Here is a 27,747-nt window from a genome sequence, read left to right on the forward strand (position 1 = left end):
AAATCACGACCCGTTAAGCTTAATTGCTGGAGGGTTAACTTCCCAACAGACTGTCAGACACAATCAACTCTTGACATGAGGGCAATGGGCATTAGGTTTATCAAGTATCACACGTTTAATAATAAGATCTGATGTTGTTCCACTACATAACTCTAAAGGCATTCAGTATTAGATATTCTGCTTAAAATTTGCTTGAATTTTGCAAACAAAGACTTTCCTTTGGTTCTGACCAATGATTCATTCGGGAGTGTTAGATGACTACATGTGTTGACAGAGAAGTGTTTCTTAGGCAGCAGCTGCAACAGTAAACATAGTTTGATTTCATAGTCAATTCAAAACACTTGGCTCTATTAGGTTAATTCAGAAGCAACTCAACGTCTAAACAAAATAAATACAATTAAACAAAATAAACACAGACTGAACATGCTGCCAACCTGCCACATCGGGCAAAGACATAATCTATCTCTTTGTAAATCAGAAATCAAACCACCACTGTCGATTGCTTAATATTAAAATCACATCTACAAGGTGACAACAAAAGTCAAATTTGCATATTGACCACATACCCTGCTCCTGCTGTAAACAATTGCAACTAATGTCAGCTAACTGCTAAGGTAAGTATTTCAGCTGGATGGACATGACTAGCTGACCATATAAGGAACGGACTTGAAGAAATTAGAAACAGACACAAACACTCTACACCTATAGTACACACAGGTATATTTATATTGTATGCATCTTAATTACCTGGAAATCCAAAAGTATTGCTTTTCTCTTAGTTTCTTCCTTTCCATTTGTCTAAACATCATACAATGTGATTACATATGTGATTACATATGTGATTACAATGTGATTACGTATCATCAACACACAACCAACAGTCACATCTCACTCAACTGAAGCATGTGTATCTGAACAAAGAGAAATTGGAATTCAACTCCAACATTGGAGACACTCACATCAACAAAGATTCAAGAAATAATATTTTTTTTTTATTACACACATGACATACTTCTACTAAAATGATAAGTTTGAATCCTTTGAATCATTGGCCCAATGTGTGATCATGAGTTGCCATGGCAATAGCAAGGAATAATTACAGTGAACACTAACATAAAATCCCAGGAACACAAATTACACATCAAAATGCAAGCAATGTTACTTTCAACTTCTTTAAATCAGGATTGCAGTCACTATACTTCTATAACCAACACTGCACACTAAATGCTATTGCCAGCAACCAAAGTTCAAAGGTGAACACATTACCAAGGCAAAATATGATTCTGTTGTAAACTTGGCATCATAAATACAATTTTCAAAGTGCTAACTGAAAACCTTCACCCAACTCCTACATTAAAAGAGTACATCCCAAATGGAAGCAATTAATGTTTGAATTAACCGATTCTGTGGATTTGCAAACGAGCCATTTGAATGATTGGTTTTACTTACTGTAATTGGTGTTATAAAGTACATTATCACCAACAGATAGAGTGCGCTTTCAATATGTTACATTAACTAACAGTTGCATGTTACTTGAATATGCATGAAGAAATAAGCTCTCCATGGAAACATCTTGTTTGATTATCTATACGGTACATACAATAACAACAGTAAATACGATAACATAAGGGTATATTGCTTGGCTATTATAATGATTAATATCGCACAGTATAACATCCTCAACACTAAAAGTTCAATAAATTCGATTTGCGATGATAACCAAATACTCCTTTTGGTATGAATCAGTCTTCAACATATAAATGTTACACTTCCATTTCACACCTCTTTGAGTATATCACTGTGGTTACAACAAAATGACACTATTCCTAAAAACAAACAAAAAAACAAAGAAAAACCCAAAAAATAAAACAAATATCTCACAACACGTAACTAAGTGTGAGTACAATTGCCATGGTTACAGCAAACCAATACATTCTCCCTCTTCTAACGAATAAGACATTCAAAGGGAATATCAGTTTAAAAATACATTTGCTGTGAGTACATCACCATGGTTACAACACACATAGACACTCTTGCCTAACAAAGAAAAAAATCAGGGTTTTCACAAGGTAGTATGTGTATTTAGACGGTTATGACACACCAATAACAAGGAGCTGTTATTGGGAGGGGACAGTACCTTAAAATTGCTTTTTATTTGGCAGCACTTACACACTGGAAGCTGCTTTACTACACACTATGTACTTCCATGAAATTTATGAGAGGACTTGTTGTACCATAGAATATCTAAAAATACTGACATTTGATCTGGTTCTTAATGTTATTCTTCAAATTTAGCAGTGTTTTATATACACATTATCACATACAGCTTGATATATAAACCACGCAATGTATTACACTGATCTATCATGCTGTAGGGTAGAATAGAGACTGCTTGTATAAAACTGCTTATAATCTCCACAAGAAATGCTGCACAAAATTTACAAATTAAAATTCCATAACAAAAAAGTACTCAATTTATGTAGTGTTAAATCGCCTCAGAGTGTAGTAAACTGCAAATTTTTACTTTACTGTCAATGTTGACTTAATTCAGCTTTTCAAAATCATAATAATATTGAGGATTTACAAAGTGCAGACATATCCACCAGTAAGGTGCTCAAGACACATAACAATATTACCCTGGTCAATGATAACCTGTCAAACATAGAGACAACTCCCTCCACATGGCAGCAGCTAAACAGCGCCCAACTGACAGTTTGTCTCACAGGTCCCCATTTATACACCTGGGTGAAGAGAGGCAATGGAGATAAAGTACCTTGCCCAAGGACACAACGTAACGATCTGGCCAGGACTCGAACCTGCAAGCCCTAGATCACAAGTCCACTGCCTTAACCATTTGACCACAACTTTCTCACTAATGAATAGCATGTGAGGAAGAGAAGGGGGGAGGAGGGGGAGGGGGAGGGAGGGGGGACAGACAGAGGTGAGCTCACCTGTCTTTAAACATTTCTATGTTTTGGAGCAAAACGTGTAAACCAGGCAACTCAGTTACTTCTGGAGAATACAAAGTAGATTTCCAGTTTTTGACAAACTGTTGATCTAGCTCCTCCTTCCCTCCTCGCACACCCTCCCCCGTCTTGATCACATTCCCTTAGTAGCATCCCCATATCACAATGGACACAACATTAATGTTTATCTATATTTGCCTTGACTATACAGTCAAATTTTGGGAGGAAAGTTACAAGAGGTTTTGTCTTGGTAGAATCACCTCTCAATGACAGCTCTGTTAATGATGGTAAGAGTGTAATCTGTGTACTAAAATATTGAACAGATTAGAACAATGGAATGTACCAATTAGTTGCATACCCCACTCTAAATGGAACGCTCACGACAATTGCTTCATTCTGCAGCAGTAGCACAGAGGGGCCCAGGGGAGGATTAACCTTGAGGTACAGTTTCAGGTGGAGCAAAGCGTGAAATCATCCCAATACATTTAGTCAGGAACGTCCTCACTGCTGCATTTGTACCGGGACGTTGACAATAATTCTCCACTCTCACCCGCATTTGAAAAAAGATTTGTCTGTGAGGAAAGCAGAAAACACAGCAAATGTATCAGGGAATCTGTGACTATCGAGAGGGGATGACAAAAACAGAATATTACACCATCAGGGGAATTACTCAAATGGACTGCAGCAAATATGAACACTATTAAAATCCCTGTTGATCTACCAGTCTCTGACCTGTCTTTTTGCACTAGTTCAGAGAGGCTGCCTGATATTAGTAAACAAAAGCAGTTCTCCAGACATTTGCAGGATAATAGATTCAGTTTAGTGATAGGAAGTTTTTTCTTGGACTGAGCATGTTCATTTATCTTTTCAACTTTTCAAGATCTACTCTCTCCTCTCTGAGACTACAGAATAGCAACAGCAATTGTAAATATGTCTGAAACTTTACCAGTATTTGCAGCAGACAACTGTTGAGTTAGAGGTACGGTTTTACAAAACATCTCATGAATATTTGATGTTTTTTTATTGTCATTTCTGTACATATTTACTCTCACTTTGTGCAAATATGCCCTGGGTTCTTTCACATTATTGGCTTGGTGCCTTTTAAAAGCCAAGAAATTGCAGTGAAGCCCTGCTAAAATGAAGATAAATATGAAGAAAGTAAACTAAAGAGAAACCACCACCGACAGGCACGGAGCTCTGTTATATTTCCTTTTATAACTAACTGGACTGTATATACTTTGATATCTGATATAACTGTTTTCAAACACATTTATAGGGAGGCAACACATTTTGGGTAAGTTTGGATTGATCTAAGAAAAGCCAAATTTGGATTCCTGAAAACAGATGAAAACTAGGAGGAGTACTTGATAAACTCTGGAATACATTTTGGTGGAAACATGATATTTGTTCCTCAGAATGTGACCAAACCCCCATGGTAAAGACAGAGATTGAAAGGTTGTACTATTTGATATTTTGACAATTGCATAGGCATTTCAATAAATCAGCAGTTTTCTCTGCTTAAAATGAATTGATCAAACTCCACATTATGGGTATGTACAGCTATGTATGTCAACAGTCAGATCAGACCCCACACAGTCAGCATTAAATTGATCTTGAACCCAGCACATTTACATTAGCCCCATGCATCAGACCCAGCACCCACGATCGCTTAACGGGAAGTTGAGGTTTCTTCTGGAAGAAAATGCGTGTAAACAATAACCCCTGTGATGTGCAGCACTGCTTCTAAATGCCTTCTACTATTGCATCAAATAACCAACTTAGCTTACTAGTTGAGGGTCACTGCTGAGCATGGGATCTGATCCTTCCTCTATCCAAGTCTATTACGGGGCTCAAGTCCTGGGGTCTGATCCGCGTTTATATTACAAAATTGAACAGCAAGCATGGGGTTCAATGCCGTGTACAAGTCTAATGTAAATGGGGCCATATATGGAAGAGCCTTGACTTACATCCGCAAGATATAAACAACAAACGATCAAAGACTTACTTGCAGTAGGGATTTCTTCGAGACTGATACCGGAATGTCAAAAATCGTATATAAATAATCGGGATTACCAGACTCATCCTCCCTCTGTGAAAGAGAAACAAGAGGATTATCATCAGATCATATGTAGACTAGATAGGTGTTTGGGTATTCATGATGCTATTGTATGTAGACTAGATAGGTGTTTGGGTATTCATGATGCTACTGTTTATCATACAGTCAATAATTTATATGACATTGAATATTATCATGAGGAGCTCTATCTATATTCATAAGGTTACCAATTCAAAATTCTCCTATGGTAACTTCTTATACCAAAAAACCTTGGATGTTTTCTCATTAATCTCAGGTGGATCTTTGTCATAGCTTTGTCTTCTCATTATTGTTTTTATTGATTACACCCCCCCCCTCTCCCCACACATTTTGCCAGGTTTCCTTAACGTAGCCAGAATTGCATGACTTTCTCTAACACCTCCTCCTCTCTGCTTTCCTTTCATTGCAGTAACAGTTATGTTTCTGTATTCTCATACAAGCTATATTTTCTTATTGGTATATAATGAAATCTGTTTAATGTACTTTCAGTTCTCACCACCTATTTTCAATGCACCACTGATTTGATAAATAAATGCAATGAAGTTCATATGAAGTGAATATGTCATTTTAATTTAAGGCATAATATTTAGAGATTGGTTTCAGTGTATCTAACATATAGTAAATAATGTCTCTATTATACAAATCCTGCAAACTGGTATTTCTCGTCAATATTATTCAGGTAAAGAAAGCATGCTATGTTATAAAATTAACAGTTTGGATCTCAGATCATTCCCATACACACCATCCTTCAGATCATTCCCATACAGATCATTCCCATACACACCATCCTTCAGATCATTCCCATACATACCATTCTTCAGATCGTTCCCATACAGATCATTCCCATACACACCATCCTTCAGATCATTCCCATACAGATCATTCCCATACACACCATCCTTCAGATCATTCCCATACAGATCATTCCCATACAGATCATCCTTCAGATCATTCCCATACAGATCATTGCCATACATACCATCCTTCAGATCATTCCCATACAGATCATTGCCATACATACCATCCTTCAGATCATTCCCATACAGATCATTGCCATACATACCATCCTTCAGATCATTCCCATACAGATCATTGCCATACATACCATCCTTCAGATCATTCCCATACATATCATTGCCATACATACCATCCTTCAGATCATTCCCATACAGATCATTGCCATACATACCATCCTTCAGATCATTCCCATACAGATCATTGCCATACATACCATCCTTCAGATCATTCCCATACAGATCATTGCCATACATACCATCCTTCAGATCATTCCCATACAGATCATTCCCATACATACCATCCTTCAGATCATTCCCATGCATACCATCCTTCAGATCATTCCCATACAGATCATTCCCATACATACCATCCTTTAGATCATTCCCATACAGATCATTCCCATACATACCATCCTTCAGATCATTCCCATACAGATCATTCCCATACATACCTCCTTCAGATCATTCCCATACAGATCATTCCCATACATACCATTCTTCAGATCGTTCCCATACAGATCATTCCAATACATACCATCCTTCAGATCGTTCCCATACAGATCATTCCCATACATACCATCCTTCAGATCATTCCCATACAGATCACTCCCATACATACCTCCTTCAGATCATTCCCATACAGATCATTCCCATACATACCATCCTTCAGATCATTCCCATACAGATCATTCCCATACATACCATCCTTCAGATCATTCCCATACAGATCATTCCCATACATACCATTCTTCAGATCGTTCCCATACAGATCATTCCCATACATACCATCCTTCAGATCATTCCCATACAGATCACTCCCATACATACCTCCTTCAGATCATTCCCATACAGATCATTCCCATACATACCATCCTTCAGATCATTCCCATACAGATCATTCCAATACATACCATCCTTCAGATCATTCCCATACAGATCATTCCCGTACATACAATCCTCTTTGGGTCAAACTTTCAATAGTTAAAATCCAAAAATAAAGGGTCAAAGTTAAAACATTGAGAGTCATTTTAACTGACACTGCTCATTTGCAAAATGGAGATCAGGTTCATATTATGCTCCGTCTCTGCAATTCCTTCTGATCCCAAATATCAATATGTTGGTGTGTACGGTATGCTCATTTTAATTGAGTCACATATCAAATATCTTCTTTTCTCCATGACCTGTACCCTTCTCCTGACATCATACTTAATCAGTGCAAGGTTTCTTGATGGAGTTTAGAGGGTTTCTGATATGAATATTAATTCTGTTATTGTTATAGCTTATGTAAATGAAAAGAGCTTGTTCACAGAACTACTATTGTTCCACTAATATCAATCGTTTATATGTTAGACTCCTGTTAGTAAATGCACATTAAGTAATCTACTGACACCAATAGCTTGTTTTCTACTAGGCTTGTCTGAATCTGAATTGTGTAGTCAAGTGCATGCAGCCATAGGAGCCACAACTTCATCATCATTCAATATGATGACATCTTAAAAAATGTGGAAGCATACTTGGTCAGTTCATACAGTAGGCCTATTAGCAAGTTACTTTCCACATTAAAATATGCAGTCAAGTGCCATCAAATGTTGGTGATTTAATGCACCATACTATTCTAGTAGATTCAATGAATACTTCTTGTTCATTTATGAACAATCCAATCAATCCCTAAGCCATTGGCAATTATTGGGACAAAAATAGTCCTTCTTTGTTCTGCAGAATTTAGGTTATTTTATCATAATGCATCTTACAGTGCCTACCCTCATAACTTTTTATTTACATTTTTGTTAACATTCTATTCTAAACAATACCAGTCTTGCCTTTCTAAGACTTGTTTTTGTGGGACTAACTTTATTAAGCAATCACCTAAACTTGATGAGGTACCTTATGCCCATTCACAAAGATTGAGAAAGTTAAATATCGAGATATAAACTCACTTTTAAGGCCATGTTTTTGACTCTGTTTACAATAAATCATACTCAACATATTACTGCGACGCATTCCCGAAACACATCTTGGCCCGTCAATTTCAGCCAATCGGATTAACTACTATTCCCTGTTAATGTTCAATATTTAATGCTATCGGAATTCAATACTATTCCCGGTTAATGTTCAATATTTAATGCTGTGTAAAAGTAAGTTGGCCTGACGTTTCGATCCTAGCAGGATCTTCTTCAGAGGCTAAATGACAAGTTACAGTAACAGAGGGGACAAAAACACGCACAGAATACAGACAGGTTAATGAGCACGGTGAACACAATGAGATGGATGAAAGGGGATTATAAGTAGAAAGCAACAGGAGAAGAGGAGAGGAAGGAGATAAACTGTGGAGGGACAAAGAGAGGATTAAAGGCACAGGGTGAGGAATAAACTGGAGAGGGACAAAGACAGAAAGGTGTGAAGAAAAATGGAGGGGAAGAGAGCTGTGAGAGGAAGAGTGAAAGGGGGGGGGGAAGGGAGAAAGGGGAGAAGGAGTAGGGAACAGAGGAAAGTTAGTCATGTCCTTCCTGAATGTTCAGCCCATGAGGTTGAATGGTACGAAGGCGTTGCATCCAGAGCCTCTCTCTGCTGATACGTACTAGGTCAGGACGGCTACCTAAGGATTCAATCCCCTGTAGGGACATGTCGTTAATGGTATGGTTGGGAAGGTTAAAATGTTCTCCAACTGGGGTCTCAGTCTTCATGGTGTTGACTGTGGATCTGTGACCATAGAAACGCTTCTTGAGGGTGGTTTTGGTTTCGCCAACATACTGGATGCCGCAAATTCTACAAGAGATCAGATAGATGACATTGGTGGTAGTGCAAGTGATGTGACCCTTAGTCTTGTGTGTGAGTTGCATGCTGTGGCTGGTGATGGAATTGGATTCAACAATGTGGTGGCTGCAGACGATGCATCTCGAAGTACGATCACATTTGAAGGTACCATGCTGAATGGGTGTGGGGTTAGAAGTTAGAGGTGGAACAGCAGCACGTACAAGAAGGTCTCGTAGGTTGCGTGGTCGTCTGTAGGCGATGATGGGTTTTTCAGGGACGGCTCGTTGGAGTCTATCTGAAGTGAGGAGAATGTTGTGGTTGTTAGAGGTGATTTTCTGAAGGGGAGGAAGATTTGGGTGGAAAGTAACAACGAGGGGCAGCTTGTTGTCGCAATCTCGTCCCTTTTTGTCCTTCACTGCCAAAGTAGATGATCTGGAAAGGGAGCGGACTCTCTGAATGGCTTCACGCACCCTTCTGGCACTATGGCCCCTGGCAATAAGGTGTTTTTCCAAAGCATCTGTATGGCGAATGAAAGAGGAATTGTTAGAGCAAATGCGACGAAGACGTAGTGCTTGACTGTAGGCAATTCCAGACTTGCAGTGACGGGGATGGCAGCTTGAAGAATGGAGATACTGGTGTGTGTCTGTGGGCTTGGTGTATAAGTCTGTGGAGAGAGAACCGTGTTCCTTGCGAACAGTCACATCGAGAAAGTTAACCTGTTGGTGAGAGTAATCAGAGGTGAATTTGATGGTGCTGTGGAAAGAATTGATATGATTGATGAAGGTGAGCAGGCTATCCTCATCACTGGTCCAAATGAAGAAGATGTCATCGATGTAGCGCCACCAGATAAGGGGACGACAGGGAGCCGTACTGAGCATGCGTTCTTCAAGGCTAGACATAAACAGGCATGCATAGGAAGGAGCCATCCTGGTTCCCATGGCTGTCCCGTGTCTTTGAAGGTAATGCTTGTCCATGAACGTGAAGTTGTTTTTGGTGAGAACCTGTTGCATGAGAGCTTTGATGTCAGAGATGGGTGGACAAAGGTGGACCTTCTTAGACAGGGCTGCACACGTGGCTGCGATACCTTCAGCATGAGGGATGTTAGTGTACAGAGAAGTGACGTCGAAAGTACCGATGATGGCTGTACTGGGGATTTGGTTTTTGATATCTTCAAGTTTCCTGAGGAAATCTGGAGTGTCATGGATATAAGAATTAATCTGAGGAACAAGAGGTTTGATGAAGTGGTCCACAAACAAGGATATCTTCTCGGTGGGGGACCCATTGCCCGAGATGATAGGCCTACCAGGGTTACCAGGCTTGTGAATTTTGGGCAGGAGATAAAACCTGGCTGCCTTACAGTCTGTGGGAGAAAGGAAAGAAACAGCCTTCTTAGAGATCTGGTTCCGCTGGTACATATCAGTGATGGTCTGTTTTATCTGCTGGGAGAAAATATCTGTGGGATCAGAATCAAGAAGAGTGTAAATATCACTGTTGGAGAGATGACGCATGGCTTCCTTGATGTAATCCTGTCGATCCTGGATGACAACTGCAGAACCTTTGTCGGCTGGCTTGATGATAATGTCACTGCGAGACATCAGTGAGGAGAGTGCTGTTCGCTCATCTCTTGGAAGGTTGTCGTGTGTTCTGCGGAGAGGAGAGTTTGACTGGTTAGTCTCAGAGCTGACGACCTGTGTGTAGGCTTCTAAAACAGGGACTCTGTTCTTAGGAGGCATCCAAGAACTTTTCTTGCAGAAGGGTTCCCGTTCAGTTGGAGGATCATCTAGGAAAAACTCACGAAGGCAGAATTCGCCTTCGTGAGTTTTTCCTAGATGATCCTCCAACTGAACGGGAACCCTTCTGCAAGAAAAGTTCTTGGATGCCTCCTAAGAACAGAGTCCCTGTTTTAGAAGCCTACACACAGGTCGTCAGCTCTGAGACTAACCAGTCAAACTCTCCTCTCCGCAGAACACACGACAACCTTCCAAGAGATGAGCGAACAGCACTCTCCTCACTGATGTCTCGCAGTGACATTATCATCAAGCCAGCCGACAAAGGTTCTGCAGTTGTCATCCAGGATCGACAGGATTACATCAAGGAAGCCATGCGTCATCTCTCCAACAGTGATATTTACACTCTTCTTGATTCTGATCCCACAGATATTTTCTCCCAGCAGATAAAACAGACCATCACTGATATGTACCAGCGGAACCAGATCTCTAAGAAGGCTGTTTCTTTCCTTTCTCCCACAGACTGTAAGGCAGCCAGGTTTTATCTCCTGCCCAAAATTCACAAGCCTGGTAACCCTGGTAGGCCTATCATCTCGGGCAATGGGTCCCCCACCGAGAAGATATCCTTGTTTGTGGACCACTTCATCAAACCTCTTGTTCCTCAGATTAATTCTTATATCCATGACACTCCAGATTTCCTCAGGAAACTTGAAGATATCAAAAACCAAATCCCCAGTACAGCCATCATCGGTACTTTCGACGTCACTTCTCTGTACACTAACATCCCTCATGCTGAAGGTATCGCAGCCACGTGTGCAGCCCTGTCTAAGAAGGTCCACCTTTGTCCACCCATCTCTGACATCAAAGCTCTCATGCAACAGGTTCTCACCAAAAACAACTTCACGTTCATGGACAAGCATTACCTTCAAAGACACGGGACAGCCATGGGAACCAGGATGGCTCCTTCCTATGCATGCCTGTTTATGTCTAGCCTTGAAGAACGCATGCTCAGTACGGCTCCCTGTCGTCCCCTTATCTGGTGGCGCTACATCGATGACATCTTCTTCATTTGGACCAGTGATGAGGATAGCCTGCTCACCTTCATCAATCATATCAATTCTTTCCACAGCACCATCAAATTCACCTCTGATTACTCTCACCAACAGGTTAACTTTCTCGATGTGACTGTTCGCAAGGAACACGGTTCTCTCTCCACAGACTTATACACCAAGCCCACAGACACACACCAGTATCTCCATTCTTCAAGCTGCCATCCCCGTCACTGCAAGTCTGGAATTGCCTACAGTCAAGCACTACGTCTTCGTCGCATTTGCTCTAACAATTCCTCTTTCATTCGCCATACAGATGCTTTGGAAAAACACCTTATTGCCAGGGGCCATAGTGCCAGAAGGGTGCGTGAAGCCATTCAGAGAGTCCGCTCCCTTTCCAGATCATCTACTTTGGCAGTGAAGGACAAAAAGGGACGAGATTGCGACAACAAGCTGCCCCTCGTTGTTACTTTCCACCCAAATCTTCCTCCCCTTCAGAAAATCACCTCTAACAACCACAACATTCTCCTCACTTCAGATAGACTCCAACGAGCCGTCCCTGAAAAACCCATCATCGCCTACAGACGACCACGCAACCTACGAGACCTTCTTGTACGTGCTGCTGTTCCACCTCTAACTTCTAACCCCACACCCATTCAGCATGGTACCTTCAAATGTGATCGTACTTCGAGATGCATCGTCTGCAGCCACCACATTGTTGAATCCAATTCCATCACCAGCCACAGCATGCAACTCACACACAAGACTAAGGGTCACATCACTTGCACTACCACCAATGTCATCTATCTGATCTCTTGTAGAATTTGCGGCATCCAGTATGTTGGCGAAACCAAAACCACCCTCAAGAAGCGTTTCTATGGTCACAGATCCACAGTCAACACCATGAAGACTGAGACCCCAGTTGGAGAACATTTTAACCTTCCCAACCATACCATTAACGACATGTCCCTACAGGGGATTGAATCCTTAGGTAGCCGTCCTGACCTAGTACGTATCAGCAGAGAGAGGCTCTGGATGCAACGCCTTCGTACCATTCAACCTCATGGGCTGAACATTCAGGAAGGACATGACTAACTTTCCTCTGTTCCCTACTCCTTCTCCCCTTTCTCCCTTCCCCCCCCCCTTTCACTCTTCCTCTCACAGCTCTCTTCCCCTCCATTTTTCTTCACACCTTTCTGTCTTTGTCCCTCTCCAGTTTATTCCTCACCCTGTGCCTTTAATCCTCTCTTTGTCCCTCCACAGTTTATCTCCTTCCTCTCCTCTTCTCCTGTTGCTTTCTACTTATAATCCCCTTTCATCCATCTCATTGTGTTCACCGTGCTCATTAACCTGTCTGTATTCTGTGCGTGTTTTTGTCCCCTCTGTTACTGTAACTTGTCATTTAGCCTCTGAAGAAGATCCTGCTAGGATCGAAACGTCAGGCCAACTTACTTTTACACATTCTATTACACAGGCTCTCTAGTGGATAAGCAGTTTGCTAACAGTTTTATTTCATTTTGTTTAATATTTAATGCTTACGGAATTCAATACTATTCCCTGTTAATGTTCAATATTTAATGCTTACGGAATTCAATACTATTCCCTGTTAATGTTCAATATTTAATGCTATCGGAATTCAATACTATTCCCGGTTAATGTTCAATATTTAATGCTTACGGAATTCAATACTATTCCCTGTTAATGTTCAATATTTAATGCTTACGGAATTCAATACTATTCCCTGTTAATGTTCAATATTTAATGCTTACGGAATTCAATACTATTCCCTGTTAATGTTCAATATTTAATGCTATCGGAATTCAATACTATTCCCTGTTAATGTTCAATATTTAATGCTTACGGAATTCAATACTATTCCCTGTTAATGTTCAATATTTAATGCTATCGGAATTCAATACTATTCCCTGTTAATGTTCAATATTTAATGCTATCGGAATTCAATACTATTCCCTGTTAATGTTCAATATTTAATGCTTACGGAATTCAATACTATTCCCGGTTAATGTTCAATATTTAATGCTTACGGAATTCAATACTATTCCCTGTTAATGTTCAATATTTAATGCTTACGGAATTCAATACTATTCCCTGTTAATGTTCAATATTTAATGCTTACGGAATTCAATACTATTCCCGGTTAATGTTCAATATTTAATGCTTACGTGAATGCCATGAATATCAGGCAAGGCATGAGGAGAATCTCATTCATGGCTATAAAGCGCAGTATATCTGTCTGTTTACTGATCAGCTTCTCTGCTAGGGCCTTGATGGGATTCAAGAGTGATGAATCAATCATCTAAATAAGAAATAGAAAAAGACTCTTAATAACATGAAATTATACATTAAATGACAACACCCAATTATTATTACACCTTTGTCATAGATATTAAAGGTCACAAAACAATATTTGAAGGAGTGTGTGTGTGTGTGTGTGGGGGGGGGGGGAGTTGGAGGAGAGAAGGGCAGTTACTGTATAGTTTGCAGCTGCTGTTTAAATAATGCTACAAGTCACTCATTACAGACAGAATTGTTTATAACTGCTCCTTAAAAGCAAAACATCTCGCTTGCCTTTAGCTGAGTACTAGTCATAACACAGACACGCCCCCATAACCAATGGCAACAGAAAATATAAATAGCAGGAAATTGGAGCATGACATGTCAGGATATGGCTAAATTGGAAGCTTAATTACAGCTGGCACATCATCAATAAAATAACCATTTCAATTAGTTTTCAACTGCTGGAAAATATGAAGCTCGCTGGCCATTTTGTCCCCCTTCCTTACCCTGTCTTTATTCAAATCAAGCATAAACAGGTCTTTCTCAAACATGGCACAAACTAGAAAAAAAATTCCAATGCTAAATTAAATGTTTCATGTTGGACTAAACAGAGTAATTGGTTCCTTACCATGTGTCATGTGGACTAAACAGACTTATTGATTCCTAACCATGTTTCATGTTGGACTAAACAGAGTTATTAATTCCTTAACTTGTTTCATGTGGGACTAAACAGAGTTATTAATTCCTTACCATGTTTCATGTTGGACTAAACAGAGTTATTAATTCCTTACCATGTGTCATGTTGGACTAAACAGACTTATTGATTCCTTACCATGTTTCATGTTGGACTAAACAGAGTTACTAATTCCTTAACTTATTTCATGTGGGACTATACAGAGTTATTGATTCCGTACCATGTTTCATGTTGGACTAAACATACTAATTAATTCCTTACCATGTTTCATGTTGGACTAAACAGAGTAATTGATTCCTTACCATGTGTCATGTGGACTAAACAGACTTATTGATTCCTTACCATGTTTCATGTTGGACTAAACAGAGTTATTAATTCCTTAACATGTTTCATGTTGGACTAAACAGAGTTATTAATTCCTTACCATGTTTCATGTTGGACTAAACAGAGTTATTAATTCCTAACCATGTTTCATGTTGGACTAAACAGAGTGATTAATTCCTTACCATGTTTCATGTTGGACTTAACAGAGTAATTGATTCCTTACCATGTGTCATGTGGACTAAACAGACTTATTGATTCCTTACCATGTTTCATGTTGGACTAAACAGAGTTATTAATTCCTTAACTTATTTCATGTGGGACTATACAGAGTTATTAATTCCTTAACATGTTTCATGTTGGACTAAACAGAGTTATTAATTCCTTACCATTTTTCATGTTGGACTAAACAGAGTTATTAATTCCTTACCATGTTTCATGTTGGACTAAACAGAGTAATTGATTCCTTACCATGTTTCATGTGGACTAAACAGACTTATTGATTCCTTACCATGTGTCATGTTGGACTAAACAGAGTTATTAATTCCTTAACTTATTTCATGTGGGACTATACAGAGTTATTAATTCCTTACCATGTTTCATGTTGGACTAAACAGAGTTATTAATTCCTTACCATGTTTCATGTTGGACTAAACAGAGTTATTAATTCCTAACCATGTTTCATGTTGGACTAAACAGACTAATTGATTCCTTACCATGTTTCATGTTGGACTAAACAGAGTAATTGATTCCTTACCATGTGTCATGTGGACTAAACAGACTTATTGATTCCTTACCATGTTTCATGTTGGACTAAACAGAGTTACTAATTCCTTAACTTGTTTCATGTGGGACTATACAGAGTTATTGATTCCTTAACATGTTTCATGTTGGACTAAACAGAGTTATTAATTCCTTACCATGTTTCATGTTGGACTAAACAGAGTAATTGATTTCTTACCATGTGTCATGTGGACTAACAAGAGTTAATGATTCCTTAACATGTTTCATGTTGGACTGAACAGACTTATTAATTCCTTACCATGTTTCATATTGGACTAAAAAGAGTTATTGATTCCTTATCATGTTATGCAAATTTGTAATGATTTTCCAAATTTGTAATATAGCCCTACAAGTTAAGAACGAAATTCATCCAAGACTCACATTTCTGACCTTCATGTCACAACCTGTTTGGATTTTGACCTCTGTTGACATTTGACATCCACAAAAACAACATACTTCATTGAACTCACTGCTGAATCCAGATAACAAATATGAAGTTCCCCCAAGCTTTACTTTTTGATCTAGTTTTCAGACTTTGCTCTCTAGTGACTTCAAACGACATTTGACCCACACAAAACAGTATGATTTCTGTACTGATTGAGGTGGAACAAAATATTCATTAGGAAGTTATTTCTACCTCTGTTTGCAGTTATTATGCTTCCAGCAAGGAGTCACAAGTCCATCCCTGGAGGCCACACAACTTGCTATTAGATGAATCAAATACAGAATACACTATAAGTGTGCATCCTTGTAAGAACAGGAAACAGTGACCCAGTTTTGAATAAACATGAAGAGCAGCTGTACATGAACTAATACACACAAATAATCAACTATATACAACATGAAGTCAATTCCTTATTTCAAGCAGAGACTTGCACAATGGTTCCTTCAGGATAAAATGAACAAAATGTATGTTCACACAAACATAGGGAATAAGATTGAAGCAGACGGAGCTCTGTTAGTCACAACACTGCATGGAAATAACATTCCGAGGCCAAAGTATGATGAAATCATTCTATTTCATTGTGTATCTTAAAGATAGAGAGTTTGATCATGATTTTGAATAGGACTCAAGGAACCAAAGTAGACTAGAATTAAACATTCAGTCTATTTTCTGGTAGGTCACGTTATGTTAATTACAGTACTTCAATCTGAAAATCAGTACAACTCACCATGATTGCTTTCTTTGTAAAATTAGATGAATGAAGAAGGGCAAAAAGGAATACTGGAGTGAGAACCACTGATGTAAAAGGATAAATTAAGGAAAATAACCTCAAACATATTGATGCATCATGTATACCGTGCTTGACCATTATTAGCTGTGACTAATTTCCACACATAAGCAGGCTTGTAATACACATTCTCAAATACAATAATAATCTTTAAGTTTTGTATAGCTAGGTAACTTCAGCAAAGTATGTGGAGTACAAATTTTAACGTAATGTGCATTTGATGAAAGAGAAAAGTTCACAGGTGTTTTCACTTTTATCGTAGACAAAACCCAGGAAAATTTGAAACGCTATAGAAAGCAAAGGATATAATCCTCTGATAAAAGTTTGAGAGAAAATGACATTTAATAAAGTTGAAAATTGCTCCAACCCCTAAAAAATGTAATAACAGTAGAAACATGGATGTGACATATCAGTTTGATTTAGCTGCCAAATACCAAACCTCCTGGTTCCCACAGCACACTGTAGAAATGATGATGTGCTAACCTGATAAGTGTTGAAATTAGCTTTCAAACAGCTCAAAAAAGAAAAGAAAAGAAAGATATTTGCTATGTTTATGGATGTATATAAACTTAAATTGTTTGGTGCATGCTATTTGCTGAAAGTTTAAGCCTGTTATTAATAAGCTTTTAGCATTGATATTCTCTTCATTAAAATCATTATACTTCTGCTTTCTTCTCCTTAATGGTCTGTTGTATGTCACAAATAACTATACATTTATTGATGCCAAATTAATTACCCTGTAATGGCTAGGGATGGAAACCGAACTCAGAAAAAGCTGCCTTTGGAATAATTTAGGCCTGAGTCAGGACAACTGACAATATGACGTCACAAACATGCTCACCCTTTTCATACCTAGCTCAATTCCAGGAATGAGTAATATGTTGAATCATACCAGCATGCTACAACAACTGGCCAAACACACATACAAACACAATATTTTGTACACAGAACCTAAAGCTTTTCAGAATTTTTATGATAAACCAATTTAACACAACATATCAACATAAATTTTGACTGAAGTAATACCAGAATATTTTAAAGTGGCAATATTAGGAGTCTATGATTGGCAATCGCATTAGATATCACAGATCTACTAGAGTGAGCCTGACAGCAATCATGCACATAAGTAATCACTGTAATATCCTTTCACACATAGTTACTTTACTAAAGAATTTTATGTTCACTGATTAATATTCATGATATGCACACAATAAACAACATGGTTGATTGTATGAATGTAGTGTGACAAACCTAAACATACCAAGGATGAAAATCATGGAACATTTGATTCTTGTCTTGTGTTTAAAAGCCATTTCTTGTAATCTTATGAATATTAATGACATAAAGTTAGAGATGTCATGAAAGTTGCTTATTATGTACCAACATCACCATACCAGTATGAACCAAATTATATATTAAGCCCCACCCACTCTTTAATATTCATGAGATGAGAACCAAGAACAACAGGGCACATCTACTCATCATGGGGCATCCATCTACCAAAGTATCACATTGATTCAACTGGCGGTTGTTGAGATATCGTGTTTACAAGCTGCTTTTTACAATTCCCATTAAGCCCCACCTATCCATAAACATTAACAAGGTAAAAATTGTTGTTGCAAAGAATATGCAAATACTAAGTAGTCACATCACCATTCCAAGTATGAACTACATCGGACACTGGTTGGAAGAGACATTGACATTTTAAGAATTTCATGTTAAAGCCCCGCCCTCTCATTAATATTCAAGGAGGGGAAACAAAGACATAAGGGCACATCTACACATCATGGGGGATCTACCAACCAAGTATGACATTGATTCAACTTGTGTTTCTTGAGATATTGTGTTTACAAGCTAGCAGTCACATACACACACACACGCCAGCACGATTGCAAAGCTTACTGTGTCTTTGACATCATAACCAAAAAAGAAGTTTGGTTAAGTATCATTTCATAAAGAAAATGCAACCTGCTCTTTACATAGAGATTGATATATACTGTCCAATCTATGAGAACACATAAAGCTTCTTGCAAAGGATACTTGTAAACGGATAACTGTTGGCAAATATCAACGAGTAGAAGAGATTATGACAGCTATCCTCCACTAACAGCAACGCCAGATACTCTGTGGTGAATCGAAACGGCGGCATTCGTTGATGTAGCCTAAGGGCACTGGTCAGACCATGTGCAATTATTGACCTCTGGTAGAACCCGAATGAAACCGCCTGCCTGTGGGAATCACAACAAGAGATGGGATAAATGAAGCTAATTAACTTATCAAACATTGTCATATGGATGCTTCAGCATGAACTAAGCTCTCCGTATTGCTTCCCTTAAGTTTAATGGTTATTCTAAATGTTAAGAATACAAAACAACACACATTGGTGGCATAACATCAAATTTAAAAGGTCATCTCTAGGTCATTTACCCCAAGTTATAGTCCAACTGTCCAAGCATAAGAAATATTCAAGTCTAAGTATAAAATGTGTTTTCAGCATAAACTAGCTAAATCTCTAGCATGTCCCTGTAAGCTTAATTAATGATAACGTCGGCTCCTCAGTGAAAGCCTAAATGTTCATGTTAATCCATTGTTTCATCAATTCTAATAATCCATACAACACATGTATTTTTAACTTCATTATCTTCTTTGAATCACAGAGCAGCTTTGTGTGACATTTGAAACCATTTTTCTAATTTGAAATGCACTGTAAACATGTTATTTGAGGCAGTCAATGTATTATTCTCCTATTTGTTTTGTGTTGCATCTGTTGAACAGATGTTATGGCCTGCATGTAATACAGCCTTTAGTACTGAGTCTACAGAATAGCATCTGTTGAACAGATGTTATGGCCTGCATGTAAAAACGGTACTGTCAGAATTATTTTGATGATTTGCAATGTTTTGCAAGTAATCAATGTGATGTACCCCTTACAATTTCCTAGCCAACACTATAATGATATAAATTAGTCAAGTGGATTCTGTCCTATCAGGGCTACAGTGAGACAGTGCAGGGGTTCAATGCTCCCACTTGATACTGAAAGAAGCAATGGTGTTGTGTCTAGTCACCACAAACAACAAGAGACAAAATTTGATGCTTTTTATCACTTTATGATTGGCCATGAGCAAGCAGAAATAGTTTCATCTCCCACGACACGGTCACAAACTTTCAAATGAAAAGAGCACAAAAACAAATTTTTAAACCATCCTGCAACTTCATAACCACAGTAATTTATGCAAGCTTAATAATATAGCTAAGTGTCTTAAATAGACTATTGATGGAACAATCAATTTGAGGCATTGGTGTAGCCATAAAGTACTTTTTAGCAAACTATAACTTTAGCAACTTATTCCAAACCATGAAGTAAAACTATTCCAAGCCATATGTTTAGGTAGTGTCCAATGTTAAGTATGCTCTGATATGAGTGTAGACTCATTGCAGCATGCAGGTATGATCACCAGTATGCTCTGATATGAGTGTTGGCTCATTGCAGCATGCAGGTATGATCACCAGTATGCTCTGATATGAGTGTTGGCTCATTGCAGCATGCAGGTATGATCACCAGTATGCTCTGATATGAGTGTTGGCTCATTGCAGCATGCAGGTATGATCACCAGTATGCTCTGATATGGGTGTAGACTCATTGCAGCATGCAGGTATGATCACCAGTATGCTCTGCTATGAGTGTAGACTAATTGCAGCATGCAGGTATGATCACCAGTATGCTCTGATATGAGTGTAGACTCATTGCAGCATGCAGGTACGATCACCAGTATGCTCTGATATGAGTGTTGGCTCATTGCAGCATGCAGGTATGATCACCAGTATGCTCTGATATGAGTGTTGGCTCATTGCAGCATGCAGGTATGATCACCAGTATGCTCTGATATGAGTGTAGACTCATTGCAGCATGCAGGTATGATCACCAGTATGCTCTGATATGAGTGTAGACTCATTGCAGCATGCAGGTATGATCACCAGTATGCTCTGATATGAGTGTTGGCTCATTGCAGCATGCAGGTATGATCACCAGTATGCTCTGATATGATTGTTGGCTCATTGCAGCATGCAGGTATGATCACCAGTATGCTCTGATATGAGTGTAGACTCATTGCAGCATGCAGGTATGATCACCAGTATGCTCTGATATGAGTGTTGGCTCATTGCAGCATGCAGGTATGATCACCAGTATGCTCTGATATGAGTGTTGGCTCCTTGCAGTATGCAGGTATGATCACCAGTATGCTCTGATATGAGTGTAGACTCATTGCAGCATGCAGGTATGATCACCAGTATGCTCTGATATGAGTGTTGGCTCATTGTAGCATGCAGGTATGATCACCAGTATGCTCTGATATGAGTGTAGACTCATTGCAGCATGCAGGTATGATCACCAGTATGCTCTGATATGAGTGTAGACTCATTGCAGCATGCAGGTATGATCACCAGTATGCTCTGATATGAGTGTTGGCTCATTGCAGCATGCAGGTATGATCACCAGTATGCTCTGATATGAGTGTAGACTCATTGCAGCATGCAGGTATGATCACCAGTATGCTCTGATATGAGTGTTGGCTCATTGCAGCATGCAGGTATGATCACCAGTATGCTCTGATATGAGTGTTGGCTCATTGCAGCATGCAGGTATGATCACCAGTATGCTCTGATATGAGTGTAGACTCATTGCAGCATGCAGGTATGATCACCAGTATGCTCTGATATGAGTGTAGACTCATTGCAGCATGCAGGTATGATCACCAGTATGCTCTGATATGAGTGTTGGCTCATTGCAGCATGCAGGTATGATCACCAGTATGCTCTGATATGAGTGTAGACTCATTGCAGCATGCAGGTATGATCACCAGTATGCTCTGATATGAGTGTAGACTCATTGCAGCATGCAGGTATGATCACCAGTATGCTCTGATATGAGTGTTGGCTCATTGCAGCATGCTGGTATGATCTTCATGCCTTGTCATGGATGGCAACTTACCCATAAATTGGGAACAGATACATTATTGCACAGAAAACAGTGAACATCCTAGAAAACCACTGAGCAGTCTCTGTTTTGTTGTTACTGATGTAAGTCTATCAAGAGAAAACAAATAAAAGAGTATGTTAATATCTGCATACAGAATGTACTTTTTATGACACATTTTGAGAGAATTTTATATTCTTTTTTGTGATATGATTTATTATATATTAAAGATTACCATAAATGTCATAAGCATTGCTTAAGATCATGCAAAAACTCGCTATAAGTCTTTGACACTTCAAACCAATCTCCGATATTGATGGGAGTAAACTGAAATCTCTCACTGAGTGGAAACGCTTTGAGGATGTCTATAGAAGAGTTGTTTACGTTTAGAATTGACTATTTCTGGAGCTTTCTACAATACTTAGGGGCATTCCACCGAGCTGAAAGAAGGCATTCTAGATGAAGTGAATATCAACACCTAAACAAATGTATCAAACTGAAGGATACATTAACAATTAAACTATATATAGCAGGAAAGTAATGCTTTAAAGGTTATCTACTTTGATGACATCACAGACAACCTTTATCATCCACTTGTTTGAGTAAGAAAGTGAAAAGAAGTTTTCCTTCAAAACCATCAAACTAAATATGACATCTGTCCTTGTTGAATTATTGTGTAAAACATGGTTTTCACAATTTGACCTCTGGTGAACTCAAACTACCATTGACCTCTGCCCATAACATTATGCTTCTTGAACTCAATGTGCTTACAAAGTTTTCACAATTTGACCCCTGGTGACCCCAAATGACCTTTGACTTCCCAGTAAACAATAGGTTTCTTCTACTCAATGTGGTATTCCTACACACCAAATATGAGCTTGCTCCAAGATTCCCTTCTTGAGATATCGTTTTACAAGCAAGACGTCACACGCACACTCATCCGCCCGCATGACTACAAAGGTTACGATTTCATCAAAACCAAAAACCCCTTTATTAGACAAGCACTTGTATATCCCTAGAGGAGAAATCCTGAAGAGAACCTTTGAAGTGTCAGGCCTCCAATTAGCTTTCACTATCTTTTTATTTGTGTCCTTGAAACACATATTTTAATGATTGCAATTCAGAGAGTACCTGGAGCCTCAATTGCAATAATTACTTTTGTGTAAGAAATTTCTCTTCAAATCTTAACAAAGCAGTAAAATAACAGTAAAGTGCAGTTACAATTTTAATTCAGTAAGCATAACAGAGAATACAAACCAAAAAGACCCCAAAACCTCTTGGCGGCGATTCTGTGCTGGAGCCCCCAGAATTATGCCCATCATTTGATGTAGCCATGACGATAATTTCTTCTTGGCCTCACTGTGTTGGCCTGGAAACAATATCTGCAAATATATACAGAGAGACCTGGAGTTACAAGTTTGCACATGATTTGTGATAAATTTGTCTCATTATGAGGTTACACAGCTCCACCATCTTCATGTGACTGGGGTTTTATTCAGTGAACTGTGTTCAAGGAAGTTCATGATTCAATTATGCAGAGTTTGAATACCATCCAAATCAGGTTGGTGGGAACTTTAAACGCCTTACAGGAAATCACTGCACAAGAAATAAAAGCAAAACAAAACAGATTAATAAGATAAAACAATGTTTGAGTTGAGTTGGTTTGTCATCAGTGGGGCAGTGTGCAGCAGGGTAAAGTCTATTAAACACCAGTCCTTCCATGAATGCAGCTGGTTGTCATAATGCACTCCCCACCAGATTCCAGTCTATAATCGTAAGTCCCAGAGACAACAAAAATTCCTGGGGGACAACCAAATAACCATGGATAACATTCTAAGACCCCTACTAAAAAGAGAAAATATCATCAGATGAACTTTGAACAGGTCTTGGAGTTTTGAGACTGTAATAAATGGTATCCAATTGCATACAGTACATGCATCAAGAGTGATGACATTAACAGAAATCAACTACACTATATATATAACAAATCTAAAAAGAATACTAGCTGTCAGTTTTGCATTTGAAATATTCCATCAGTTACTACAATCACATATGGTACATGCACAGGTCTGTAGAAACAGATCACCATCAGAATTTATTCTTTTGAGCCCCAATTTTTTATCTTTCCTAATTAGTAAAACAATGTTACTTCTGAGGGTAATGATATCGTATTATTAATAATTAGAAAATAAGAAAATTAGATTTTATTCCCCTCAAAAACCAAAACCATTATTTTTTATACAGAAATCAGGAGATATATGCATATATTTGTTTCATTGCTTTGATGCAAGGATATGTCTTTCCTAGGATTTTTGACAAAAAATTACAGTAAAGGCCTAATGTTTGGCTATTATTATACCTTTCTTTCAGCCAAATAAAATAAGGCCCTACTGTAGCCTAATGCATTCATCGTTTGTTAAATCATTCGAATCCAATCCTCTTCAGATCAATTTAATTTCACCTCCTCTCTGTTTGAGAAGTTGAAACTGAGTTAATCTGCTTTGTCTGGGCCAAACATAGTAAGTTATCCCACTGTAGAGCTCACAGGCACTTCCAGTTGACTTACAGTTTGCCAAACAGTATTTAAAAAATAAAGAAAAAAAGCTCTGGCAGTACCAGGGCAACCACAAAGTATAGTACAGTGGTATGTGAAGTATGGAGTAGAGTTTAGCTTGTCTCTTCTCACCACCAACCCAACTTTAATTTGGCAATAAATTGCAGATAAGGTCTAGCCTAGTATAATGGTATACGGTGGATTCGCGATAGTAAAGGAATTAATGTTCTTTTAAAGGATAGCTGCTAAGAGGTTTAGTTCTATTCTACAGCTATGTGACTTCATCGATGGTATTCTGCCAGAAATGGAAAGAATTAGACTTATAAAGGCCGGGAGTTCAACTGTTTGAAGCAAGGCAAAACTTTCCTACCTGCGCACATGCATTTAAGTTTACCGTATAATTCCTCTAAATGGTTGGAATAATCCCCTTAAGTTTCTTGTTTTGCTGTGGCAATTGGGGCAGTTTCCTTTAAGCCTTTGTAGATTAAAATTGTGATTACAAAAATGGTTTCTATTTGACTCACGAGCACAGCAACTATTGTCGATCAATGCAGCTAGGCCTACATATGTATAACACAGTACGTGAATTTAGGGAACAACCCTCACTCAGTAATGGTACACCACCATACTAGTACTAGTAGTATAGTAAAGGCTTCATAATTGACGCACCCCCGTAATTGACGCACCTTCAATCATTACTAGCAACGATACAGCAGGCCACCTAAACTTTTTGCAGTCAAGCAAAATTACATATTTCATGAGTTTGAATCCATTTCAGCTATTTGCTGACCAAATTGTGGTATTTTTTAAGCTTTTAACACACTCCCCCAGTTTTGCATGTTTTTGGGGGCATTTGGAAATCTTGCACCCTGAAAATAACCAACATTACCTCAATATGATAACACTACTCTCTGGGACCTGACCTGTCTGAGCTTAGAGTCTCAGAGCATAGCAAACAGCATCTAAAGTCAATGGATGTATACAAAGGCCTACACTACAGTTAGCTTATTGACGAATGTGTCAATTTAGGGGTATGAAAGAACTTGACACGGCAGACATTTTGTGGTCAAATTCTGCTCAATTGTACCGTGCATAAGCACAGAACCTTAAATATTTTGAGATCATAACATTTCAGAGGAACTACACATATGAAAAACACATACAATTGAATGATTTGGATTTTTCCTTGATTGACATCTTGAATCAAATCCTTAAATGCGTCAATTATGAGCCCACCATGCTACTAGTACTGTAGGCTAAAGCTGTTTTAGCAACTAGGCCTGGACCTAGTATTAGTTAAATGAGTAACCTCGTTAGCCTACATTGATTGAATAGAGTTTGAGATCAGTAAGACATCACTTCCAAAGCATGTGTTAAAAATTAAAACAAAAGCTGGGAATGAGGTGATCAGTTTGTGTAATCTGTCATCCTTGAAGGATATCATACGCGATGCCGAACTCCGAACGCCAACCTATCACCTGGCCTTTTCTAGATATTATAATGATAACTAAGTAATATGAAACATACGTTGGGAGCGCCTGTGGCATAACCTAACGTTAGGCTACATAACATGACTTTGCAGCACTATTACTAGTATTAGTTAACTTAACATTAGGACTAACATAAGACCTAGCCTACAGCAGCCTAATCAACGTTTCGCCGTTCAACTCATGGCTGGAAATAGCCATAAAACGTCGGCTACTTTAGCTTACATTCCAAACACAATACTCAAATGAAACTGAGCAAATATCAGTTTTGTGGCGTGAACTATTTCGTTGTATTTCGAGATGAATCTTAACTTACTACTTTGTCTTTTGTGGTTTACATGTGCGGCTTGTGACCATAGGAATTGAACTAGGCCTAGCCTAAGTTCAATTTCTGTGCAGGGAATTTGCTTTTATTTTGCTGCTACATAGCACTGACATGCACGGTCGTCGGTTCAGCGCAGTCGAAGTTGACCCAACCATTCTTATATTTACATAGTATAGACGTCAAAGTTAATAGCCCATGTTATTGAAAACGCAGATCAACCCTGTATACTAGTCACTATTCACACCATCAAGAAAATCGGGTTTCCTCCTCCCCTGTGGGATTTTTTTTGTACAATTGAGAGTACTTAACTACAAAATAATGCGGTCTTTTGCAACAGAAAGAACATTTGGTTTCAAGAAATTTGAATACACCAATAGACCTTAAAACATTATCTCAATTTTGTTGAACGGGGTCAAGCTTTCAGAGATCAAACTCTACACATGTCATTATTTACACTACAAACATATATTAACTATATGCTGGGAGAGGGATATATTTACCGTAAGAAACATTGCCCATAGAGATTAAACCTACTTCAATTTCTATGACGTTGCCAGGTATGCCTTTCTCGTGGTACATCAGGGGCGTCAATCCGATTTGAAACGTGGGGAGGGGGGGGGGTGTAATCGATTCGAGCCGTAAGTACTGTATCTAAGCGGAGCGCCGCCACAATCGGTTAGCGCGCAGCGTACCAAGAAAATTTCAGATTTCAATACCTGCCAGATCGCTGGAGATGATGGCACTTGCCAGGCTGGATAGCAGCCATCTGCAGGTTGCGTGATTTCGGGATAAAATTAGAAATTCGTCACTTAGGAAATCTGCAAGAAAGTTGATGCGGCCTTAATTTTTGGTGGATTATTTCTTTTATTAGTGATTCCAATTGCCATATGAACATTAGAACCCAGTGCAAGTTGACAAATGATGCGGCGAACTGCATGGAAACCCTAGCCCCATTTTGCCCTATGTTTCAGGATAAAGAATACCCCTCATTTTTTCGAACCCATGACAATTAATTAACAATCTATGAATTAATTTACTTCGAAATGGGCACATTATATTGCACCAAGTCGGTCAAGGGTTAATGACCCCAGGGCCTCAGATATAGGCCTATAGGAACGATGTCCCAAAATGTCCCCGGACATATAGGCGAAGGAAGCTATACCCGCCGCGACTGCATGTGAGTTTCTCGACTTGCTGTCCTGGGAGTCATATACCACAAAATGGTGCATTTCCTCATACGCCATTATTAATATTTAATAACTAACTAATAAGGCACAGCTAGTCCAGATCCGAATTCGTATAGTGAGCTTAGCGCAAATTTGGCCAAAAGTCGTCATACGTACATGCAGCCAGCATGTTAAACCACCAAGGACTTGTAATGCCACCTGTGACCGTACACTTCCACTGAATGGGACTGTGATCATATCTATGAACAGGTATTAAAAGTTAAATGATCAGTTATGGTTATTTA

At 38.8% G+C, this 27,747-nt stretch overlaps 1 protein-coding gene across 1 annotated transcript; it reads right to left on the reverse strand.

Annotated features, from left to right (window-relative positions):
* Positions 1-703: 703 nt before the first annotated feature.
* On the reverse strand, positions 704-26,426 carry LOC139980320 (transmembrane protein 33-like). Its single transcript, XM_071991909.1, has 8 exons — positions 26,268-26,426; positions 23,168-23,292; positions 21,926-22,020; positions 18,976-19,163; positions 16,876-16,943; positions 13,791-13,924; positions 4,972-5,055; positions 704-3,538 (listed from the first exon to the last, which is right to left on the reverse strand). The coding sequence occupies exons 2-8, from the start codon at positions 23,243-23,245 to the stop codon at positions 3,397-3,399; spliced, it is 789 nt and encodes a 262-aa protein (XP_071848010.1). The 5' UTR covers positions 23,246-23,292; positions 26,268-26,426; the 3' UTR covers positions 704-3,396.
* Positions 26,427-27,747: the final 1,321 nt, after the last annotated feature.

The sequence above is a fragment of the Apostichopus japonicus genome, chromosome 14 (genome assembly GCF_037975245.1).
Source record: "Apostichopus japonicus isolate 1M-3 chromosome 14, ASM3797524v1, whole genome shotgun sequence".
NCBI classification, from domain to species: Eukaryota; Metazoa; Echinodermata; class Holothuroidea; order Aspidochirotida; family Stichopodidae; genus Apostichopus; species Apostichopus japonicus.

Excerpts from the sequence above, each read along its gene's own strand:
- LOC139980320 (XM_071991909.1), bottom strand. The coding sequence starts at position 23,245 with ATGGCTACATCAAATGATGGGCATAATTCTGGGGGCTCCAGCACAGAA. Across the intron at positions 5,056-13,790 it reads CTGATATTCATGGCATTCAC|AGGGAGGATGAGTCTGGTAA; the intron begins GTAAGCATTAAA and ends TCTCTTTCACAG. Across the intron at positions 3,539-4,971 it reads CGAAGAAATCCCTACTGCAA|ACAAATCTTTTTTCAAATGC; the intron begins GTAAGTCTTTGA and ends CTTTCCTCACAG.